Here is a 19,303-nt window from a genome sequence, read left to right on the forward strand (position 1 = left end):
ATAGTGTATACCGAATTGTGTGATGTATGGATAAAATGTGTACGAGTTATCTACAGAAATGTGTTTTGCCTAAATCGGCCTCATGGTGGCGCTATAACAGGCCGTTGAGGAATATTTGGGGCAGAGGTTCGTCGTTGGCATCCAGGGAGTGTGTGTGCACAGTTTGGCATGGATCGGGCCAAAGGTGCCGGAGATTAGCTGATAACGGACGGACGGAAGGACGGACGGACGGAAGGACGGACACACGGACGGAGTGCAAAACATACTCTCTCCCCATGCCTTCGGCCTGCTGGAGACAATAAGAGTAATGCAACCCTATATACAGTAACATCCCTTTCCATGTAATCATCTACAGACTGTAGAAAAGAGTTGTCCTAGTGAGCAACAGCAAGCAACCCTCCCCCTGGCCTATTACATGATTGGATCCACCCACCTCACCTGCTGTCATTCTCTCTCAATCCCTAATCACACCTGCTCTCACTACCTCCTCAATCAGTGGCCTGATATACACTGCCTGACTTCCTGCCCATTAAGTTATTGTATGTTAGCCGCAACAACTCAACCTGTCTGAGAGCCTGCTGTCCTGGAGTCTCAGAGTTATTAGGTGTTGCCAAGAAGCCACTGAAGCCAGTCAAGTCAGCAGTAAACTGAAGCAAACACGGTAGGAAAACTATTTTTATTTTATTATTAATCTACACATTATTCACAACGGGCAATCGCGGTACTGATTTCTGTCTCATGTTGACGATAAATGTTAGTTTGTTTCTAAATAGCCTACTGATGTACCGTATACTGTGCAGTGAGTTAACATTAACAATCGCCTTCTCTGTTAGGAAGAACATCAAGAGCAAACGAACACAATGGAGGTGGGTCACCGTTGGTGTTAAATGTATTTACCCGACACGGTCTATCGTGGTAACTTTTTTTTCTCTGTGGTTCTTTGCTCTAAGATTTAACTTAAATATTTGTGTATAATATACAACAGAACGCAGATCTGCCCAAGGCCGTCTCTCGTCTCCCCTTGCCAATGAACTCCACAAAGAGACCGATCCTGGCCAATGCTTCAGATAACCATGAAAGCCAGCCTGCCCAGGTTTGTGTTGCTTTTGAAATATGTATTAACAGTTTGCAGAATCACAGTACATTTCAACTCAATACAAAGACTGTTAACTGTGAGTGGACGACCCAGTTAAGCATTACACTTGTTTACAAGAGGGGTCCACCTTGTTCAATTCATAAAAACATTTAGAGACTTACAAATGGACACTTCTATATAGTCAAAGAACAGGAATTCATCATAAGGGAGGTAAAAAGGGAAAAGAAACGTATACAGTGTGGGGAAAAAGGGGTGGGGGGGGGGGGGATTCAGATTTTACGGAGGCCAGTTTCGAATTGCAACCGTTTAAAAACCACCTTTAAAAATTACTTTAATTTCCTGCTAAATATCACAACCACAAGGGCTGGGAAAAAGTTGTGGTTGTACCATGTTCTGACCCCTAACCCATTATTGATGCCGTTTCTGCAGAAAAGGCAGCGCAAGGAGTCTGAGGTGGTAGCAGCCACTATCGTAGGCACCAAGAGACTCCCAGCGGCCAGTGCCAGACCCCCTGTGTGTAAGTTCACCATACAATGAAAATCCTCGGTGTGAGACTGTCACTGTGTACTGTATACAAATATAACTATATACTCCTCTAGATTTGGAGTGTAGGGTCCAACCAACCATCTTCAGGACTGTCTTTCATTTGACAAGAATTTAAGCTTTTTGTTATGAATAAGTTAAAAAATTAAGTAACCACTGCCACCCTCTGTGCCTTTCAGCTAAACCAGCCAGATCCATGGGCCATCCTGCTGCCACTGTTGCTGCTGGGCCTTCTAGAGGTGAGTTGTCTGAAACATGCGATCTAACCTCGCGTCACCAGGATTTCCCCCCTGGAGGAAAGCCTAGTTGGAGTTACAAAATTGCTGTGTGCTCTGGTCTGTACTCTGGAGTGGATCATATCGTTATGTCATGTTGTAGTCATCAGGCCGGAATCCTCAATCTGGAACTTCATTTCCCTCAAACCAGAAGAATAACAATAAGCGTGACTCGTTCTCTCGTAGCCTGCAGCTTTTATGGGGAAAAATCGATTTGAGGGCCTGACTACAAAACAATGACTACAGCATGATGTAACGATATCATGGGCTCCCGACCAGATCATAAACCCGAAAAGGAATGCTGCCCAGGCTAGCTGTTATCCGCTAATTTGTTACATTAAGTCTGACTGCAGAGGTTAAACTCTTGTCAGCTCTAGGCCACCCATCAACAATGGGAATGGATGATTTTAATTGTCAAAGTGTTAACACGAGGCACAACAACCTAAATTGGGTAACCTAAATGAATCTTCCCAGTCTTTGACTTTGTGCAGTTTGTTAATGGACATTTTGGACACTGTCTGAGGCGTTTATGTGCTGCACAGAGCCCAGGAAGGCCTCAAGTAATTTGATTACACCCCAGTAGCTCTGGGTGTCTGCCAGGCAGAGACCCATGTTGTCTCTGTGCTGCCCTGCAACAAAATGGCCTAGCCCCTGCTCTTATGCCTGAACCGTGGTTAATGGTTCCAACACCAAAGCCATCTTTTGGCTTTATTTGCACTTAGTTCATTACATTGTTAACTTAACTAGTTGGTATAAAAGTAATTAAATAACACTTGTGTGATGTGAGTGGCACCTTGATTTAGAGCGGTTGGCACAGCTAAAAGAAACACACATTTTGATGTCCTACAGGTGTAGCTGCTAAAAGGCCTGTCTCAGCCACAGTTCCAAAAGCAGGTGTGTCAGCTGGAACAAAGCGACCTAGCTGGGACTTAAAAGGCAAGGTTGCTGATATGCAGGGCAAGCTCACTGCATATCAGAATAAAGTAAAGTCTTCTGATCAGAGCAATGAGTCGCTCAAGGCTGCAGTGACCGAGAAGGACGTCATCATCAGAGAACAGCAGAGTCGGCTCAGGTATGTCTTATCACTAGGGGTGTAATCGATAGTTTGATCCTGACAGAGTCCTAGACTAATTATTATAATATGAAAATGGACATTTAAGTTGATTACAATGAATACCGTATGTACCAGTATGCAAATATGATACACACAAGCCAAACTTATTTTCATTTAACAAAAAGGCTGATCTACAAAGCTATAATGACATGACCAAAAATATGGGGGGGGGGGGGGGGACTGGGAAGCTGATCTACAAAGCTATGACACCAGGTTCAAAGTGCTTAAATATAACTGCCATGTCGACGATGTCTGTTGTAAAGTTTTTGGCCAATGTTGGTTGGCTGAAGAAAAATAAAAAATCCTGCCCTTTCCCATCAGTGAGTGTGAGGCTGAGCTAAAAGTCCTGTATAGGGTCAAAGCTGATCTCCAAAACATGACCAGCAACAATAGAGAGATGGAGAGACGGCTGTTGCACCTGGAGCAGGAGCACAAGGCTACAGAGACCCTTGCAGAAAATCTGGAAAGGGAGCTGCATTCTCTAAAGGTAAGCTATTACACCATTTCCAATAAATAAAGCCTCTGAACTTGAACACACTTGTCTCATTTGCTTTCCCCACCCAAGGTTCGCAACTTCACATATGGTCAAGCCAAGGGTTCAAAGTCATGACCTTTTGACAACAGCCTAGATTAAAAAAATAAAAATGCAGATGGAAGCCTGTATAAAACCATGGTTCTTAAAATGTCTCTCTGCTTCTCTCAAAGGTGAAGCTGTCTGTGGCCGAGTCCAGCCTGGCTTGTACCCAGACAAACCTCTGTTGTACCCAGACAACACTCAGAGAGACTGAGGAGAAGCTGACCTCTTGCCAGGAGACGGTAGCCCGCCAGAGGGATGAGATCCACTTTGGCGAGATGGAGCGACGGTGCCTACACAACGTCATCCAGGAACTCAAGGCAAGTTTTTAGCATTGTAGGGCTCTGTCTGCATATAAGGAGAGAAGTGTTTGCCACTCCATAGACGTGCATGCATGATGTGCCTATAATTATGAATTGCATTCAGTAATGAGCATCAGTTGTATTGCTGATATTTTTAGAACTGTAAATGGGACAAATTGTGTGCAGCCTTGCTTTCCCATAGGTGCCATAGTCTGTCTCGAAGTCTTTAAGTGTAGAGTAGACAGTCTTTAAGTGTAGAGTAGACAGTCACAGAACTTGTAGCTGTTCTGTCCATTGTGGGTAGAATATGAGCCACTCCTTTCTGGTTAGTTTGTAAGAGTCAGGTCCCCCATTTATAATAAATTGGGTTTGTTTACATTTAATGTGTTACTGTATCTAATTTCTTAATGTGCCTATTAGTCTTAGTATGTATGGGGAAATGTCTTTTACCCTGTCATGTTTTGAATTCAAACTGGTTTCCTTCTATAGGGGAACATCAGAGTTTTCTGTAGAGTGCGCCCTCTTCTGGCTGGAGGGATGGGTGGCCACATCCAGCTCCCTGCCCATGATGACAAGACCCTGATTCTGGCCAAGAGTGAGGAGGTGAGTCCATTATGCCTATATTGGTTAGACCAGCGCTTCCCAAACTGGTGCGTGCAGCCCCTTGTGGTGTGCAAACGCCCTCTACGGGGTGCATGACATGAAAAGGGTGGTTTTATGCTGGTGCGGGCGGCGGTGGCTCAGGGGTAGAGTTTCCGGATGGTAACCGCAAGGTCGCCAGTTCGAACCCGGGCTCCCCCAGAGTTGGTGTCGAAGTGTCCTTGAGCAAGACACTGAACCCCTAATTGCTCCTGATGTGCTGGTTGGTACCTTGCATGGTTTCCGCCGCCATATGTGTGTGAATGTAATGTCTATGTAAAGCGCCTTGGATAAAGGCGCTATATAAATGCACCATTTATGCTGTTTAGCGCAAATGGCTAAATCTGGTAAAACACTGTTGTAAGGAGATGTATAGAGCAGCTGCAGGAGTATACAGCAGCTGCATGTCTCTCAGTGATTATTTGCCATAATCATATTAAAAATCTATAATTTCCGGCCAAATACAACGAGACTGAGCGTGGGGGGGGGGGGGGGAGCACGGACAAAAATATTTGGGGACCGCTGGGTTAGACCAATGACTTAAAGGTTCAACGCAGAAAACAAACTAATCTTTGAGCACTATACTCTTCTCATACCAGAAGTTATACCTGGGAACTGCCCAGACAATTTCTCACTGAAGTGTTTCCACTAATGATGATTGAACTTCACCACTTGTGAGCTTGCTATTTTTCAAAGGGGAAGTGTTGCAGTCAAGTCTGAACCCATGTCCAAATCTAGAGTCTTATACTAGATGACTGACCCCATGAAGTCTGAACTAGAGCTCTTCACACTTTCACAGGTCCAAAAAGAGGTCCCGAAATGTATCTGACATTTTACCGATTCCGACCCGCTCCGAAAACATTTTCAGTTAAACCAAACCCGACTGGATCCGTGACAATTTCGTCCGATTCCGACCTGTGCGGTTCTCGCTCGGGGTCCACTTGGGTATTTTCGTTATCGGGGGCCAACCTGTAATTGCAGACAGTAGACCTCATTTTGTCATCACTGGATTCATATTGGCAATGTTAGTTTTTATTTTTATACCTGCATTCTCTTATCACTGCCTCCATAAACAATGGACATAACATCAACTTTTATTTAATCCTTCAGTCTCATACAGGTCGTACAGATACGCAGAAGAACTACTCCTTCTCCTTTGACAAGGTCTTTGGGCCCCATTCCTCGCAGCAAGAGGTATTTATATACTCTTACTCACTCATTGTCCTGTTATGGTGAGACATCTTAATTTGCTGTTTATTTATTTTGGCTGTCCTTCCTCCAGGTCTTTGAAGAGCTCTCCCTCCTCATACAGTCGGCCCTGGATGGTTACAACGTTTGTTGTTTTGCATACGGCCAGACGGGGAGCGGCAAAACTCACACCATGGAGGGAGAAGACTCAGAAGATGGCTGGGGAGTCATTCCACGGGCAGTGCAGCAGGTGTTTAAGGCAGCAAGGAAACTGGAGGAGCAAGGCTGGCAGGTTGGTCACCCTATGCATTTTTCTTTTTGAGTGGTGTAACCACTCCAAGGAACAGCAATGTCCGTGTTAACCTGTGTGTGTGTGTGTGTGTGTGTGTGACTATGTGTTAACCTATGTTTGTGTTGTGAGTCATGAGTACCAGTAGGGGTGCTGTCGTGCCAGAAACAGATGGTGCTGCACTGTTGCCTGCTAATGAGAGAGAGAGGAGGGGGGGGGGGGGGGGGGTCGTCTGATGGGAGTTTAAATTGTAATATCCTTGCACAATGCGAGTCTGGGGGTGGTCTAATGGAAGTTTAAATTCCTTGGGATTAGGTTTTGAAGTAACTTGTAGAGCATGGGTTTTCAACCGGTAGTCCGGAGGTATTGCAGGTGGTTGCGGGGATTTTTTTTAATTAAATTATCAACATTGGCTCTTTCAATCTTCAGTTGAAAAGTACTTTATTTATAAATCAGTGTTTCATACAACCAAATGTAGCCTAGTTAACAGCTTGAACAAAAGCCAGGTGTCGGCCTATTTGACAGTGCAGTGCAGAAACATAATTGCTTTGATGCATAACGAGCATCACAGCTGAATACAGACACACACCTGCCCTCTGAGAGTCTGGAGTCATTTCTCTCAAAGCCCTCGAATATGATTAAAGATTGTTATTATGGTATGGCATGCTCAATTATTTTCCCATATCTTTGATTTGCGGGACAGTAGTGCTATTTCCGGACTGTTCCAAGAGATGTGGGACGGGTGATCAGCCCAATAGTGGTGGTCCCCAGGTTGCTCTTAGTCAGAATGGTGGTCCCTGGGTCAAAATCAGTTACAACCCCCTGCTATAGAGCATCCTATTTGTGGAGGGAAGTTCTCACCTAATACTCGTTTCCCCCAGTTCTCCTTCACAGCAAGTTTCGTAGAGATTTACAATGAGACTCTGCGTGACTTGCTCTACACCGGCAAGGCCAGCAACCGGCCTGAGCACGAGATCCGGAAGTCTGCCGACAACACTGGAACCGTAACAAACCTTACATACAAGAAGGTCACTTCAGAGGACCAGGTACAGCACACTTATTTCTATTGTCTGTAGTTGTTACATAGCCACTTAACTTTCAACCTGGTATTGAAATGTGTTGAGCATGATGTGGCACTTCATGTAAATGCTCATTTATCTCCCAAGCTGACTAAAGATGCCAATTATATTCCCCAATTGTCAGGTGATCGATCTGATGGCCCTGGCGAACCAGAATCGTGCCACCGCTCAGACCTCTGTCAATGACCGCTCCTCTCGCTCCCACTCAGTGTTCCAGCTTGACATCAGGGGAGAGAACACAGGCAGGGACCTGAAGTGCAACTGTGAGTACTTTATTAAGGTCAGATGACCGTTGCTTGTCATTCCCAGTCTCTCCACTGTCCTATCAAAGGCAAAGCCCCAAGGCCCAAAAACAAAGACAATTTCTTGACTTTTTTTTTTTTTTTACTTTTTGGGGCGGTCTGTGTTTTGCACGTTTGTCTCAATCACACTTTCTTATTGCTGACTTGTATTCATCTGTACAGCCACCCTATGCCTGGTGGACTTGGCTGGTAGTGAGCGTGTTCAGAAGAGCCAGGCACAAGGTGATCGCTTCAAAGAGATGACGGCCATTAACGGCTCACTCACCAAGCTGGGCATTGTCATCTCTGCCCTGGCAAACAAGGTCTGTCATTCTCTGAACCCTGCACTCAGTTATATGAAATTATGAATGCTACTTTAATTTCCAATCTGTTGCTTTTTGACTGGAGCTTCTGTTTTGGGCCAGGCTAAAACCATATTTTCCTTGTGTTCCAGGAGAATTTCATTCCATACAGGAATTCCAAACTGACTTATCTTCTTCAGGGATGTTTGGGAGGAAACAGCAAAACGTGAGTTTGAACCTGGAGACCACAATTATTCTGAAATCCACAAATGTCAAATTTAGTTTAGAGTTGACTAGTTTGTCTTGGAACACTGTCGGGATGCATTACCTGACCTGATCTTTTTCTCACCCCATCAGGCTGATGTTTGCCAACATCTCCCCAGAGACTGACAACTTTGGGGAGACTTTGAACTCCCTGAGGTTTGCTAGCAAGGTGGGTAGTACTTATCTACTGTATTTCTTGAGCACACATTGTAACTGCTTAAACTGGGTTTCAGGCTGCTAGCCAAACACAATTTGGTGTCTCCATGGAAACCAAACTTCATTTAAGCGCAGTATAAGATTTGAAAATGTATGTAAAATTGCTCATGATTCTATATTTGGGAAAACCAACACTAAAATATATTAAGCAGATCCTTTTTTTTTTTTGGAAAAGTTAAGCAATATGCTTCTCGTGTTGCTGCGGCTTGTTTTGACATTTGTTCATTCAGTGTTTGGTCTTCAATGTAACATTATGTTCTCTTCCAGGTTAATTGCTGCGTCATTGGCACGGCTTCAGCAAATAGGAAGTAGTCGTCGTCGGGATTATTGTACTTTATGGGGAAACTAAGCAGCATTTGGTTTTTTTAACATTTTAAATTGAAAATGACTGATTTTTCTTAACATTTACAATAAAAGTTTTTGGACAAAGTTCTGTGTATTCTGGAAAGTTGTTTAATCGGTACACATATTTGTGCAAAGGCTATATGACGGTCAAACGCATATTTTTGGTGTGTGCAAACCCTTAGGTTGACAACTGGTTATTAGTGTGGTTGCCCTAACAGGGCAACCAGACTATTGTAATCGTAACACTTTATTATTCACCCTGGAGTAACCTTTATTTTGAAATGCTACTCCTCCCACAGTTTTGACTGTACGCACTTGAGCCATATGTCAAATCGACCGGAAAAAATCAGAATGGTGTGCTTGTACTTTGCTAAGAGAAATGTTGTATAGTTTAATTGATATGAATTTATTCGTGCATTAAATCTCCCCATTGACATGAATGGGAAAATGCAAAAAATCACATTAAAGTATTTTTTCCTCTGAGACTGTAAGCACTATAGTTACAAAACTTGGAGGGTAGGTTCATAATAATTACTAAAATTAATTAACTTATAATGTTATCGGTCGGCCTCATGGTGGCGCTATAACAGCCCACTTTACGTTTTGGCTTATAACTCTTGAACCGTAGGTCGTAAAATCAAAATTATTTTTTCCCTGGATTCCTTGGGTCATGACGCATCTCCCCATATAGGCCACGCCCATTTGCGTCATGATAGATTTTCCGCCATTTTGAATTTGATCCAAAACACACTTTTTGCTTTTCCTCCTACAGATTTTGTCCAAATCTCACAAATCTGTACACATGATCTCCGGACCTTTCCGATGACAACTCGAACGGCGGAATTTTGATAGTGCGTATCGTTCGGCCGTAATCGTCGTCCGAAGTTAGCAGGAGGGGCCTACTTTACAAAAAACGCCACAAATCACGAACGGAATGTCCAATCCATCCCAAATTTGAATCACTTGTTACGGGTGGGTTACTCAACCCAGAGCCAAAAGCAATTCCATTTTCATCCATAGGGGGCGCCGCAAATGCGAGAAATGTAACCGTTTGTCGCAAAAACATGATTTTTGGGGGATAAATCCCCTCCGAATTACTTACGCAATACGCATGATCGCAGGGGTGACGTGACATTGTAATTGGCTGGCAATATCAGTGGGAGGGGCATATGTAAGCCTTTCTAGTTTGTATTGCCATATTGTTCTTGCTTAATGTAAATCACTCTGGAAATGATATGGCAAATTGACATTTCTCCCCAACTACTCCTAATACTACGGCAGCAGTGTGTTGGTGTATATGTAGATATAAATACAGGCAGACGGCTATTTTTCTTTTTTTCTCCCTCATTGCCAAAGTGACTTTTCTTTCTTGAAAACCAAGCAATTATGCTGTGAGGAAGTCCACCATTTTAATGGGAAATACCTTGGAAACAAACTCTGACATCCCGTTGTGACAAAAGCACATTATTAATGTTGTTCTGCTTTATTTTCTGTACATGTTATTTATTGTCGAGAGCTATGTAACATGTGGGTTGTGAGAGTCTTATTCTTTCTTATTCATATATGAAAGGTAACGGGGCTGGTACAAGGGTGATTGACAGGTGTCAGTGATTGATGCCACCACCCAAGTTTACTTAGGTAGGAAGTGACACACGGGAGAGTTCTCCCAAACAAACAGGGTGTAGGCCTGCACGGAGGAGAAGAGGAGCTCCAGGCGCCAGATAGCGTTTGAACCGTTAGTAAAGCTTAAACGCATTTATCTGCAGCCGTAACATTTGGAGAACAGTCGTGCCCGTCGGGTAAAGCATCGCGCTTGTTGCTGCCGTCGGGGGTCGACGTTGGAATCTATATCTGCCGGCGGTTGGAGGCTAACAGAGCTGCTGTGACCGGTGAGATCATTCCAAAGTGTTCTTGAAGGATTATAAATACTAAGGGGTACCCCACGCGTGTCGTTCATTGCGTTGGATTGAACTATTGTAACGTGCCGTTCAATCACACAACAAGTAGACAGTCTTCAGGCGTGCTGTATTTCCAACGTATATTTATTTAGTTATCATCACAGTGTATTGATGTATTCATGGCTTGCGCGCCAACCGGGAGCTCCACCGCTGCCCACAATAACACAGTAAAACTGACAGCTTCCACTTCCTGTCCGTCTCCCATAACCAGTCATGTGTGTCGCCTCCTAATGTGTCCGGCCGGGCAGACACATTACACTACTCCCTTCTAAGATTGAACACACAGTCTGCAATAACATCACTTAGGCATCACAAAGTTCGGACAGAAATATACAAAAATAAACAAAACAAAACACATTTCCATGAAACAAAAATACATATTTTCATTAACACAGTACTCTTTACCTCAGTACAAAATCTTCTTGCCAAACTGGCCTTCTGACATTTCTCTGTGGCCTAGCCACCTGACTCCTGGTCATGTCACACATATTTTCTCTTACAATTAAATTGGGAGACTCATCAGGGCCCTGTGTTACCATTGTCCCTCTCCCCGCACCCTGTTGGACCACGTTTTCATCCCCTAAATCCCCAGGGTACACATCTTCTCCTTGGGTTGCTGCTAACTCTATTTCCCTTGCTACAGGCCTCCCCCAAAGTGGCAGCCTGGTGTGCACCCCTCGGGCACATTGTCTCCTGCCTCTCCCTGGTGCATCCTGACCCATCTGTGAATCATTAGTTAACACAAAATCAGGATTCTCATCATCATCTCTTGTCATTTGGTTCTCCCTTGATCTTATGTTCTGTGTATTTCCCATGTATGGCTTCAGTCTGTTATAATGTACCACAGCTTTGTAAGGACCATCACACTGTACCACCTCATACAGTACATCTGACAGTTTTCTCATTATCCTGAAGGGTCCCTTGAACTTCTTCCTGAGCTTCGGCGATAGGCCCTTCTTCTTTTGATAATCACGAAGCCACACAAACTCATTCTCCTCATATCTTTGAGGGGTTACCTTCAAATCGAAGTACTCTTTTTGTTTATTTGTGGCCCTTTGGTGATTTTTCTTTACAGCCTCCCTCACTGTGCTTAAATAACCCTGTATCTTTTGCACATATTCACTCGCATATTGGGCCTCCTGCTTTTGTGTTCCCATAACTACATCAACAGGTAGAGTAATCTCGTTACCAAACAGCACCTTATATGGTGTGAACCCTGTGGAAGACTGAACACTGCTTCTATATGCCATCATGACGTATGGGAGCATCTCATCCCAGTTGCCCTGATTATCTTCCACAAAAACTTTAAGCATGCTGATTAAGGTTTTATTTAGCCTTTCCACTAACCCGTCTGATTGAGGATTATACGGAGTGGTCCTTGTTTTATTCATTTGTAGCAATTTGCACATTTCCTGAAAGACTTTTGATTCAAAATTGGAACCTTGGTCGCTGTGTAGAGTGCGCGCGACACCTAATCTCAACACCCATTCCTCCACCAGTTTCTTGGCCACTGTCACAGCCTCTTGGTTAGGTATGGCATAAGATTCTGCCCATCTAGAAAAGTAGTCTGCTACAACCATGATGTACTTATTGCCTCGCACCGTGCAAGGGAAGGGACCCATTAAATCTATGGCTATCCTTTCAAATGGACGGCCTGTTACAGAGCTCGTCATTGGTGCTCTGGGGGAAGGACCTTTACATTTGTAAGCAGCACAGGCCTCACATGTCTTACACCACTGTTTTATGGCCCTCAGCCAGCCTGGCCAGTAAAATCTAGCTCTGATTTTGCCTGTGAGCTTTTCTATTCCTAGATGACCAGCAGTTTTGTCATTGTGCATAAAGGTTAGTATCTCATTGACTAGTTCCTCTGGAACCACCCCCCTCCATATAGTTTCATCCGTCCCATAATTTTGACTCTCTAAGCACAATACACCATTTCTCATGTGTAATGCACCCCAGACTTGCCTAAATGGCTTGAAAGTAGGTCCTGCAAGTAATTCAGCAGGAGGCTCAGTGTTATTCCCCTGTTTCCACTCCTTCAACTGAGAAATCACAGGATCCCTATTCTGTGCTTCCATGAGGAAGTCCATGTTTGTGTGACAATCAGCACTTGCTACAGGTGCCATAGTGACCTCTTGTGGCCCATCTAAGTCCACTGACAGTGTGACATCCATATCATCTTGTCCTGTGCCATCTGACTGAGTATAGCGCCTGGACACCCCATCTGCATTACCGTGCAGTTTCCCGGGACGGTGAACTATATCATAGTGATATTGGTCGAGCTGCTCCAACCACCTGGCTAATTGGCCCTCTGGCTGTTTGAAGTTACTGAGCCAACGCAGTGAGCTGTGATCTGTCCTCAGTAAAAACTTCCTTCCTAACAGGTAATGTCTGAAATGTTTCAGGAACACAACCATTGCCAGTAGCTCTTTCTTAGTTGTAGAATACCTCTTTTCTTGTTTCGACAGGGCACGGCTGGCATACGCGACAACTCTCTCTCCACTGTCATGCTTTTGTGATAGGACAGCGCCAATACCTGTGTCACATGCATCGGTATCCAAAATAAACCCCAATTTTGGGTCAGGGAAGGCCAATATAGGAGCTGCGGTTAATCTCGATTTCAGCTCCTCAAAAGCAGACTCACATTCCAGAGTCCACTGAAACACTTTCCCCTTGTCTGTCAACCGATATAGTGGCTCAGCTATTTGCGCAAAGTTGTCTATGTAACGGCGATAGTATGATGCAAGCCCTAGAAAGCTTCTAGTCTCCGTCACTGACTGAAGTGTAGGCCAAGACCTTATACTATCTGTCTTGGAGGGGTCAGTAGCCACCCCCTCTGCCGAAATAATATGCCCCAAATAGTTGACTCGGGACCTGAACAGGTGGCATTTCGCTGGCTTCACTTTAAGGCCTGCCTGCTGCAACCTGCCCAGGACCCCCTCTAACCGTGACATATGTTCCTGAAATGACCGGCCCACCACAATTATGTCATCAAGGTAAACCAGACATGTTGTCCACTGCATGTCAGCCAACACCAGGTCCATGAGGCGTTGAAAAGTACTCGGTGCATTGCACAATCCAAAACCCATGACGTTGAACTCAAAAAGCCCCCTCTTGGTCAAAAATGCTGTTTTACAGCGCTCCTCAGGATGCATGTCCACTTGCCAGTACCCGCTGGCCAGGTCCAAAGTGGAAAACCACTTGGCACCAGCCAGAGAGTCCAGCGTCTCATCAATTCTAGGAAGCGGATATGCATCCTTCACTGTGTTCTCATTAAGTTTTCTGTAATCGACACAGAACCGAATTGTATTGTCTTTTTTTCTCACTAACACCACAGGTGCCCCCCATGGACTGGTAGATGGCTGAATGATGCTCCTATCTAACATGCTCTGCAAATGGCTGTCAAACTCTGCTTGCAGATGGACAGGAACCCGCCTCAGAGCTTGCTTAATTGGCCTGGTGTTCCCTGTATCTATTCTGTGCTGGACCAGCTTTGTGCGGCCCAAATCAAAATCCCCAGTACTAAACACACCAGCATGTGCCCTTAGCATTTCTATCACCATCCTGAACTGGGTTCTGTCCAACTGCTCACCATCAAGATTGAGGACTTTTAGTAATGACTCTATTTCCCACTTGGGTTGCTGAGTGGGTGTTCGGGATTGCTTTTCATCGCTTAAACAAGCAATGATTGCCGTTTCACAGCCCTCTGCAAAAATGGAATACCCACCCAGTTTTGTACCCTGTCTGAGACATTGGGGGTCAGGTGATAAATTAATCACACGCACAGGTAGTTTCCCCTTATCAGACCTGCCCAGGCTACGGGCTACCATGACACTGTTTTTCTCTGTGACCTCAGTACATGGTTCCATGATACCCTCTGTGCATTCAATGTTAAGAGCACCCTCCACTTTACCCGGAATAAACATTTCAGACCTGGCAGGAATTATAACATCACTCATTACAACCACCCTGCAAACACTTCCCGTCCCTCCCCGTGAGATCAAAGGTACTTGCTTACCCAGGATGGTGCAAACACGTTTCTGCATGTCAATCACTGCTCCATATTTGACTAGGAAATCAGTTCCTACCAGTGCACGTTGGTCAGCGTCGCTGGCAACCACAAAGTCACCAGCAAGGTTCAGTCCATCAATGTTCATGACAGTAGACCACCTCCCCATCACAGTGAGAGGCTGTCCGTTGGCTGCTGTGATGGGTTTGTAGTAAGGTCTCAGCAAGTCCATCCTGCCTCCTGTCGCCTCTCTCCATATCCTTTCCTGCACCATCGACACCTGGGCCCCGGAATCCACCATCACCTCGTAATCCACATCTGCGATGCTGGCCTGTATGTAGAATCCCTCTCCTACCACACCCGAGGCTACTGTGGCACGAGGATCCTGTGTGGCCGCCTGGGCGTCCTTGGCCACATATGGGCAGTCTCTTTTCATGTGCATGGTGCATCCACAGTGCCAACATGCTCTACTGGGCACCGATGAAGACTGCGTCCGGTCACTCCCCGGGAAACGATATCTTCCTCTCCCCTGTGTTTGCTCACCGGCAGGTCGGCGTCCGCCTCCTCCAGTGGGTCCTGTCGGTCCTCCCATCACTTGTCGTCCATCCCTGTCGGTCAGGTGTCTCACCTCGGTCCGTAACTGTGCAACACTCTCACACAGTGACTCCAACAGTTCTTTAGGCACAGTCATTTTGTCTGTGGTAACTTCAGCAGCACCACACACATTAATCTTGTGGTGGGGGACCTGCTGGCCCTCAAGCTGCCTTATCTGCTCCAGTTCACCTGCCACGGCCATAGCCTCTTCCATTGATTTGGGTTTACTGCTGCGCAGGTGTACACGGATGTCAGCATTCCCAATATTAGCAATAAAATGATCACGGGCAAGGGAATCACGAGTAGATGCACTGTAATCTGGATACGCCTTAGCAGCCAATCGACACACATCATAGCCGAAATCTCTCAGGTCCTCACCTGCTTTCCGTCTGCGGTCCAGAAAAGCTGCACGGTTCCAGTCAGCATGCACCGGTGGTTCAAAGTGCCTCCGCAGAGCCTCAGTCAGCTCTGTAAAGTTCCCTTTCAGATCCTGTGGTAAATTACTGCAGAAGATCCTGGCCGATCCCCTCAGTGACAGAATTAGAAAGTTCAGACACTCGGCGGATCTCCAACCATTAATCTCAGCAGCTAACTCAAACTGCTCTATCCAGGCAGTCCACTCGCCCACTTTTCCATCAAAAGGTTCTGGCATAACAACCGGGCGTCGATCCCGCGCCGGTGCCGTTGAAGAGGCTGCGTTCTCCGACACATCATCATCCGTAACCATTGGCATAGTACGTACGTTGTTATCAAGTTGCCTCGAAGACGTGAGTGGCTCGCTAGCCGCTTAGCTTCTTAGCGTATAGCTAGAGCCTGTGTAGTGCGTAGATTAGAACATCCCACCGCTGCCACCAATTTGTAACGTGCCGTTCAATCACACAACAAGTAGACAGTCTTCAGGCGTGCTGTATTTCCAACGTATATTTATTTAGTTATCATCACAGTGTATTGATGTATTCATGGCTTGCGCGCCAACCGGGAGCTCCACCGCTGCCCACAATAACACAGTAAAACTGACAGCTTCCACTTCCTGTCCGTCTCCCATAACCAGTCATGTGTGTCGCCTCCTAATGTGTCCGGCCGGGCAGACACATTACACTATTATACAGACTCTCGCGTGCACGCGCCTCGTTGGAAGAGGAGGACGGATGCGGTCTTTATTAATTGTTTAGTTCGAAGCGCAGTTGCGTTCCGCTGACTTTGGGACTGGTTTGGAGTGGGAGGGGGGTTTGAATGTAATTGACTGTTGGTTTGAGTTTGTTTTCTTGTTTGTTTATTATTTAGTAGGGACAGAGACAGGGAAAGACGTCATGGTGATGTGCACTGTTTACCTGTGATAATACAACTTTTGAGTATCCCTATAAAGTGTTAAGAGTTAACCCTACGGTCCCGCTTATTTATTCCTTAGTTAATAATTTGCCTTGCTGTGAAGAGGGCGATTGTTACACCGTTAGTCTGGACATATATGGATTCTGCGTGCGGTTAACCTAACATTACTATTACATTTTAGTCCACTTGCCAGAATGTGAACCTGGACATTTTCAGTACCCTAATGTTTTGTTAAATGTTGAGTATGGGTCCCCAGCATTGGCATAAGCTGGGGTATCATTGACACCCTATACAATTCAAATTTGTATTATGCTTTTAAGTGGTATGTGACATTTCAAACTAGGTTTTTCATTATTCTGAATCCATTGCTAGCATTAATTTTGCATGGAAAAACACAGGGCCATATATAATAGGCACTTGCCCAACTGTGCTGATCAACATCACATTTGTTATGACTGCTCGACCTCATCACATTTGTTATGACGGCTATAACCGTTTTTAGCCAAATGAGTGTTTTTCATGCAAAGCTAATGCTTACAATGGAATCGGAATCATGAAAACCCTCAGTTTGACATGTCACATGCCACTTAAAGCACAATGGAATTTTGAAAATGTTGCCATATATAGGTTGTCAATGATACCCCAGCTAATCATTAAAATTACACAACATGCAAGTTAGCATCCGGCAGTTTCTAAATGCTGGGGACCCATACAATATATTTCTAACAAAACTATAGGGTACTCAAAATGTCCAGGTTCACAAAGGGGCTCTATGGGCTGGCAAGTAGACTTATTTAGGGTTAGGGATATAGATAGTCATGAGGTTAGGGATAGGGTCTGAATTATATCACTGAAATGTGGGAAACCATCCTTGCTGTATTAGTCAATGATCAGTCATGGAAGGAGGTTAAACAGAAAATTGTTTTCAAGACTTGTCACTTGGAAAGAGTGGGAAGATGTACTTACACTTACAGTCTAGATTTCAAAGATTAGTACACAGTATTATAGAAAGGTGTTTAAAGCTACCAACTATCCCATCAATGGAGGTATTAAGGCTAAAGATGGAAAAGTGTATGATTTAGGACATTAGCCAAACTGATAATGAACAGAACCTAAAACGAGTTCTTTATCATGTTTATGGTCATGGGGGTGGGGGAACGTTTTGGGGTCTGTGGCATAATGTATTAGCATACTTAGCTCTGGTCCATAGCCCTAATGCCCTTTGTTGCAGCAAAGGGCATTAGGGCTACTGTACCAGATTGGGGGTCCTTGCAATTAAACCGTCTCCACCAGTGTGTGTGATGTTTGGCAAAATGTGTAGGAGTAATATATAAACGTGTGTGTGTGTGTGAGACGCGGCTTGGCCTGTTGTAGCGCCACCATGAGGCTGATTCGAAAACTGTCAAGTGGTATTTCTTCCTCAGCCTAGTGGGAATATGCATGCACAGTTTCACCGCAATCGGACGCTGCGTTGAGTAGTTGTGGCGATTTGTACCAAACGGGTACAAAGCGGGCTACTCCTGAAAAGTTTAGAAGCCAATCGTAGCCAATGAAGGTGGATTATGAGAAATCAAACAAACCCGTCTTGATCACATGACTATGGAGAACATGTGTACTGATTTGCGTGAAATTTGGATAAAATCTGAAGGAGTAATATTAGAAAATGTGTTTTACATATGTCGGCCTCCTGGTGGCGCTATAAAGAGCAGATGTGAAAAATTCCAGGCAAAGGTTTTTCCTTGGCCTCTAGGGAGTTGGCATACAAAGTTATCCACAGATCCATGCAGTTAGAGGTAAAAACACTTTTCGGCCAGTTATAGCGCCACCATGAGGCTGAGTTGAAAATGTTCATGTGGCATTTCTTCCTCGGCCTAGTGGGAATGTGCGTGCACAATTTCACGGAAATCACACGATGTGTTCATGATTTGCAGCATTTTGTTTGAAACTGAGCACTCCTGCGAACTTTGGAAGCCAATCTTAGCCAATCAGGATGGAGTCTGAGAAATCTGAAAGACCTGTTTCGTTGAATGGCTCTAGAGAGACTGTGTACCAATTTGTGTGATGTTTGGACAAAATCTGTAGGTGTACTGTCCAAAAACTTGTTTTGCACAAAGCGGCCTCCTGGTGGCGCTATAACAGGCCGTTCTGGAAAATGTGGGGCAGAGGTTCATCGTTGGCATCCAGGGAGTGTGTGTGCAAAGTTTGGCATCGACCTGGTTAACGGTGCCGGAGATTAGCTGGTAACAGACGGACGGAAGGACACACACACACACGGACACACACACACACACACACACACGGACGGAGTGCAAAACATACTCTCTCCCCATGCCTTCGGCCTGGTGGAGACAATAATATTATTGATAGCCCTGAATAATAACAGGTCTCTAACTCTGAGTGTTCAAATGGAATCTTACGGGTCCATTTGAACACACTCTGTTACATGCCAGGGGTCCTTGCCAATACAACATTTGAGAATCACTAGTAGCTATGGACCAGAGCTATAGTGCAGGGGTCTGCAACCTTTTAGAACCACTAGTAGCTATGGACCAGAGCTATAGTGCAGGGGTCTGCAACCTTTTTTAAATGAAGTGCCATGTTTTTATTTTCTAGATTGTCAGTGTGCCATATCAACATTAATTAATTTTAATGACACCACGTGAAAAATTCCAACATATTTTGCTTGTCCACAAATATAAAGTTTTTCCTTTTTAAATATTTTCTTTCACGTTGTTATAATGATCATTAGAGTCAGGGCAATGACAGAGTTCAGTTTTAATGAATGTAGAATGCAGGATGTAATTTACACACAAATGTGAGGGACTTCATTTATTTGACTGCATTTTTTTTAATAGTTTATTTAAAACCAACAATACTCTCTCACACACTTGCCAGGCACTGGTGCC

At 44.7% G+C, this 19,303-nt stretch overlaps 1 protein-coding gene across 2 annotated transcripts; it reads left to right on the forward strand.

Annotated features, from left to right (window-relative positions):
* The first annotated feature begins 543 nt into the window (after nt 1-543).
* Nucleotides 544-8,585, forward strand: LOC306928977 (carboxy-terminal kinesin 2-like). Of its 2 annotated transcripts, XM_079509306.1 has the most exons (17): nt 544-661; nt 834-866; nt 986-1,093; nt 1,526-1,613; nt 1,819-1,878; nt 2,764-2,986; nt 3,350-3,515; nt 3,734-3,922; nt 4,394-4,507; nt 5,654-5,737; nt 5,826-6,023; nt 6,902-7,066; nt 7,224-7,362; nt 7,564-7,703; nt 7,835-7,908; nt 8,040-8,115; nt 8,430-8,585. In XM_079509306.1, the coding sequence occupies exons 2-17, from the start codon at nt 861-863 to the stop codon at nt 8,472-8,474; spliced, it is 1,875 nt and encodes a 624-aa protein (XP_079365432.1). In that variant the 5' UTR covers nt 544-661; nt 834-860; the 3' UTR covers nt 8,475-8,585. The 2 variants fall into 2 exon arrangements, with proteins under 2 accessions (XP_079365432.1, XP_079365433.1); XM_079509307.1 differs by lacking the exon at nt 3,350-3,515 and having other exon boundaries at nt 3,808-3,922.
* The last annotated feature ends 10,718 nt before the right edge of the window (nt 8,586-19,303 follow it).

This window comes from Electrona antarctica, assembly GCF_951216825.1.
Source record: "Electrona antarctica genome assembly, chromosome: 9".
NCBI classification, from domain to species: domain Eukaryota; kingdom Metazoa; phylum Chordata; class Actinopteri; order Myctophiformes; family Myctophidae; genus Electrona; species Electrona antarctica.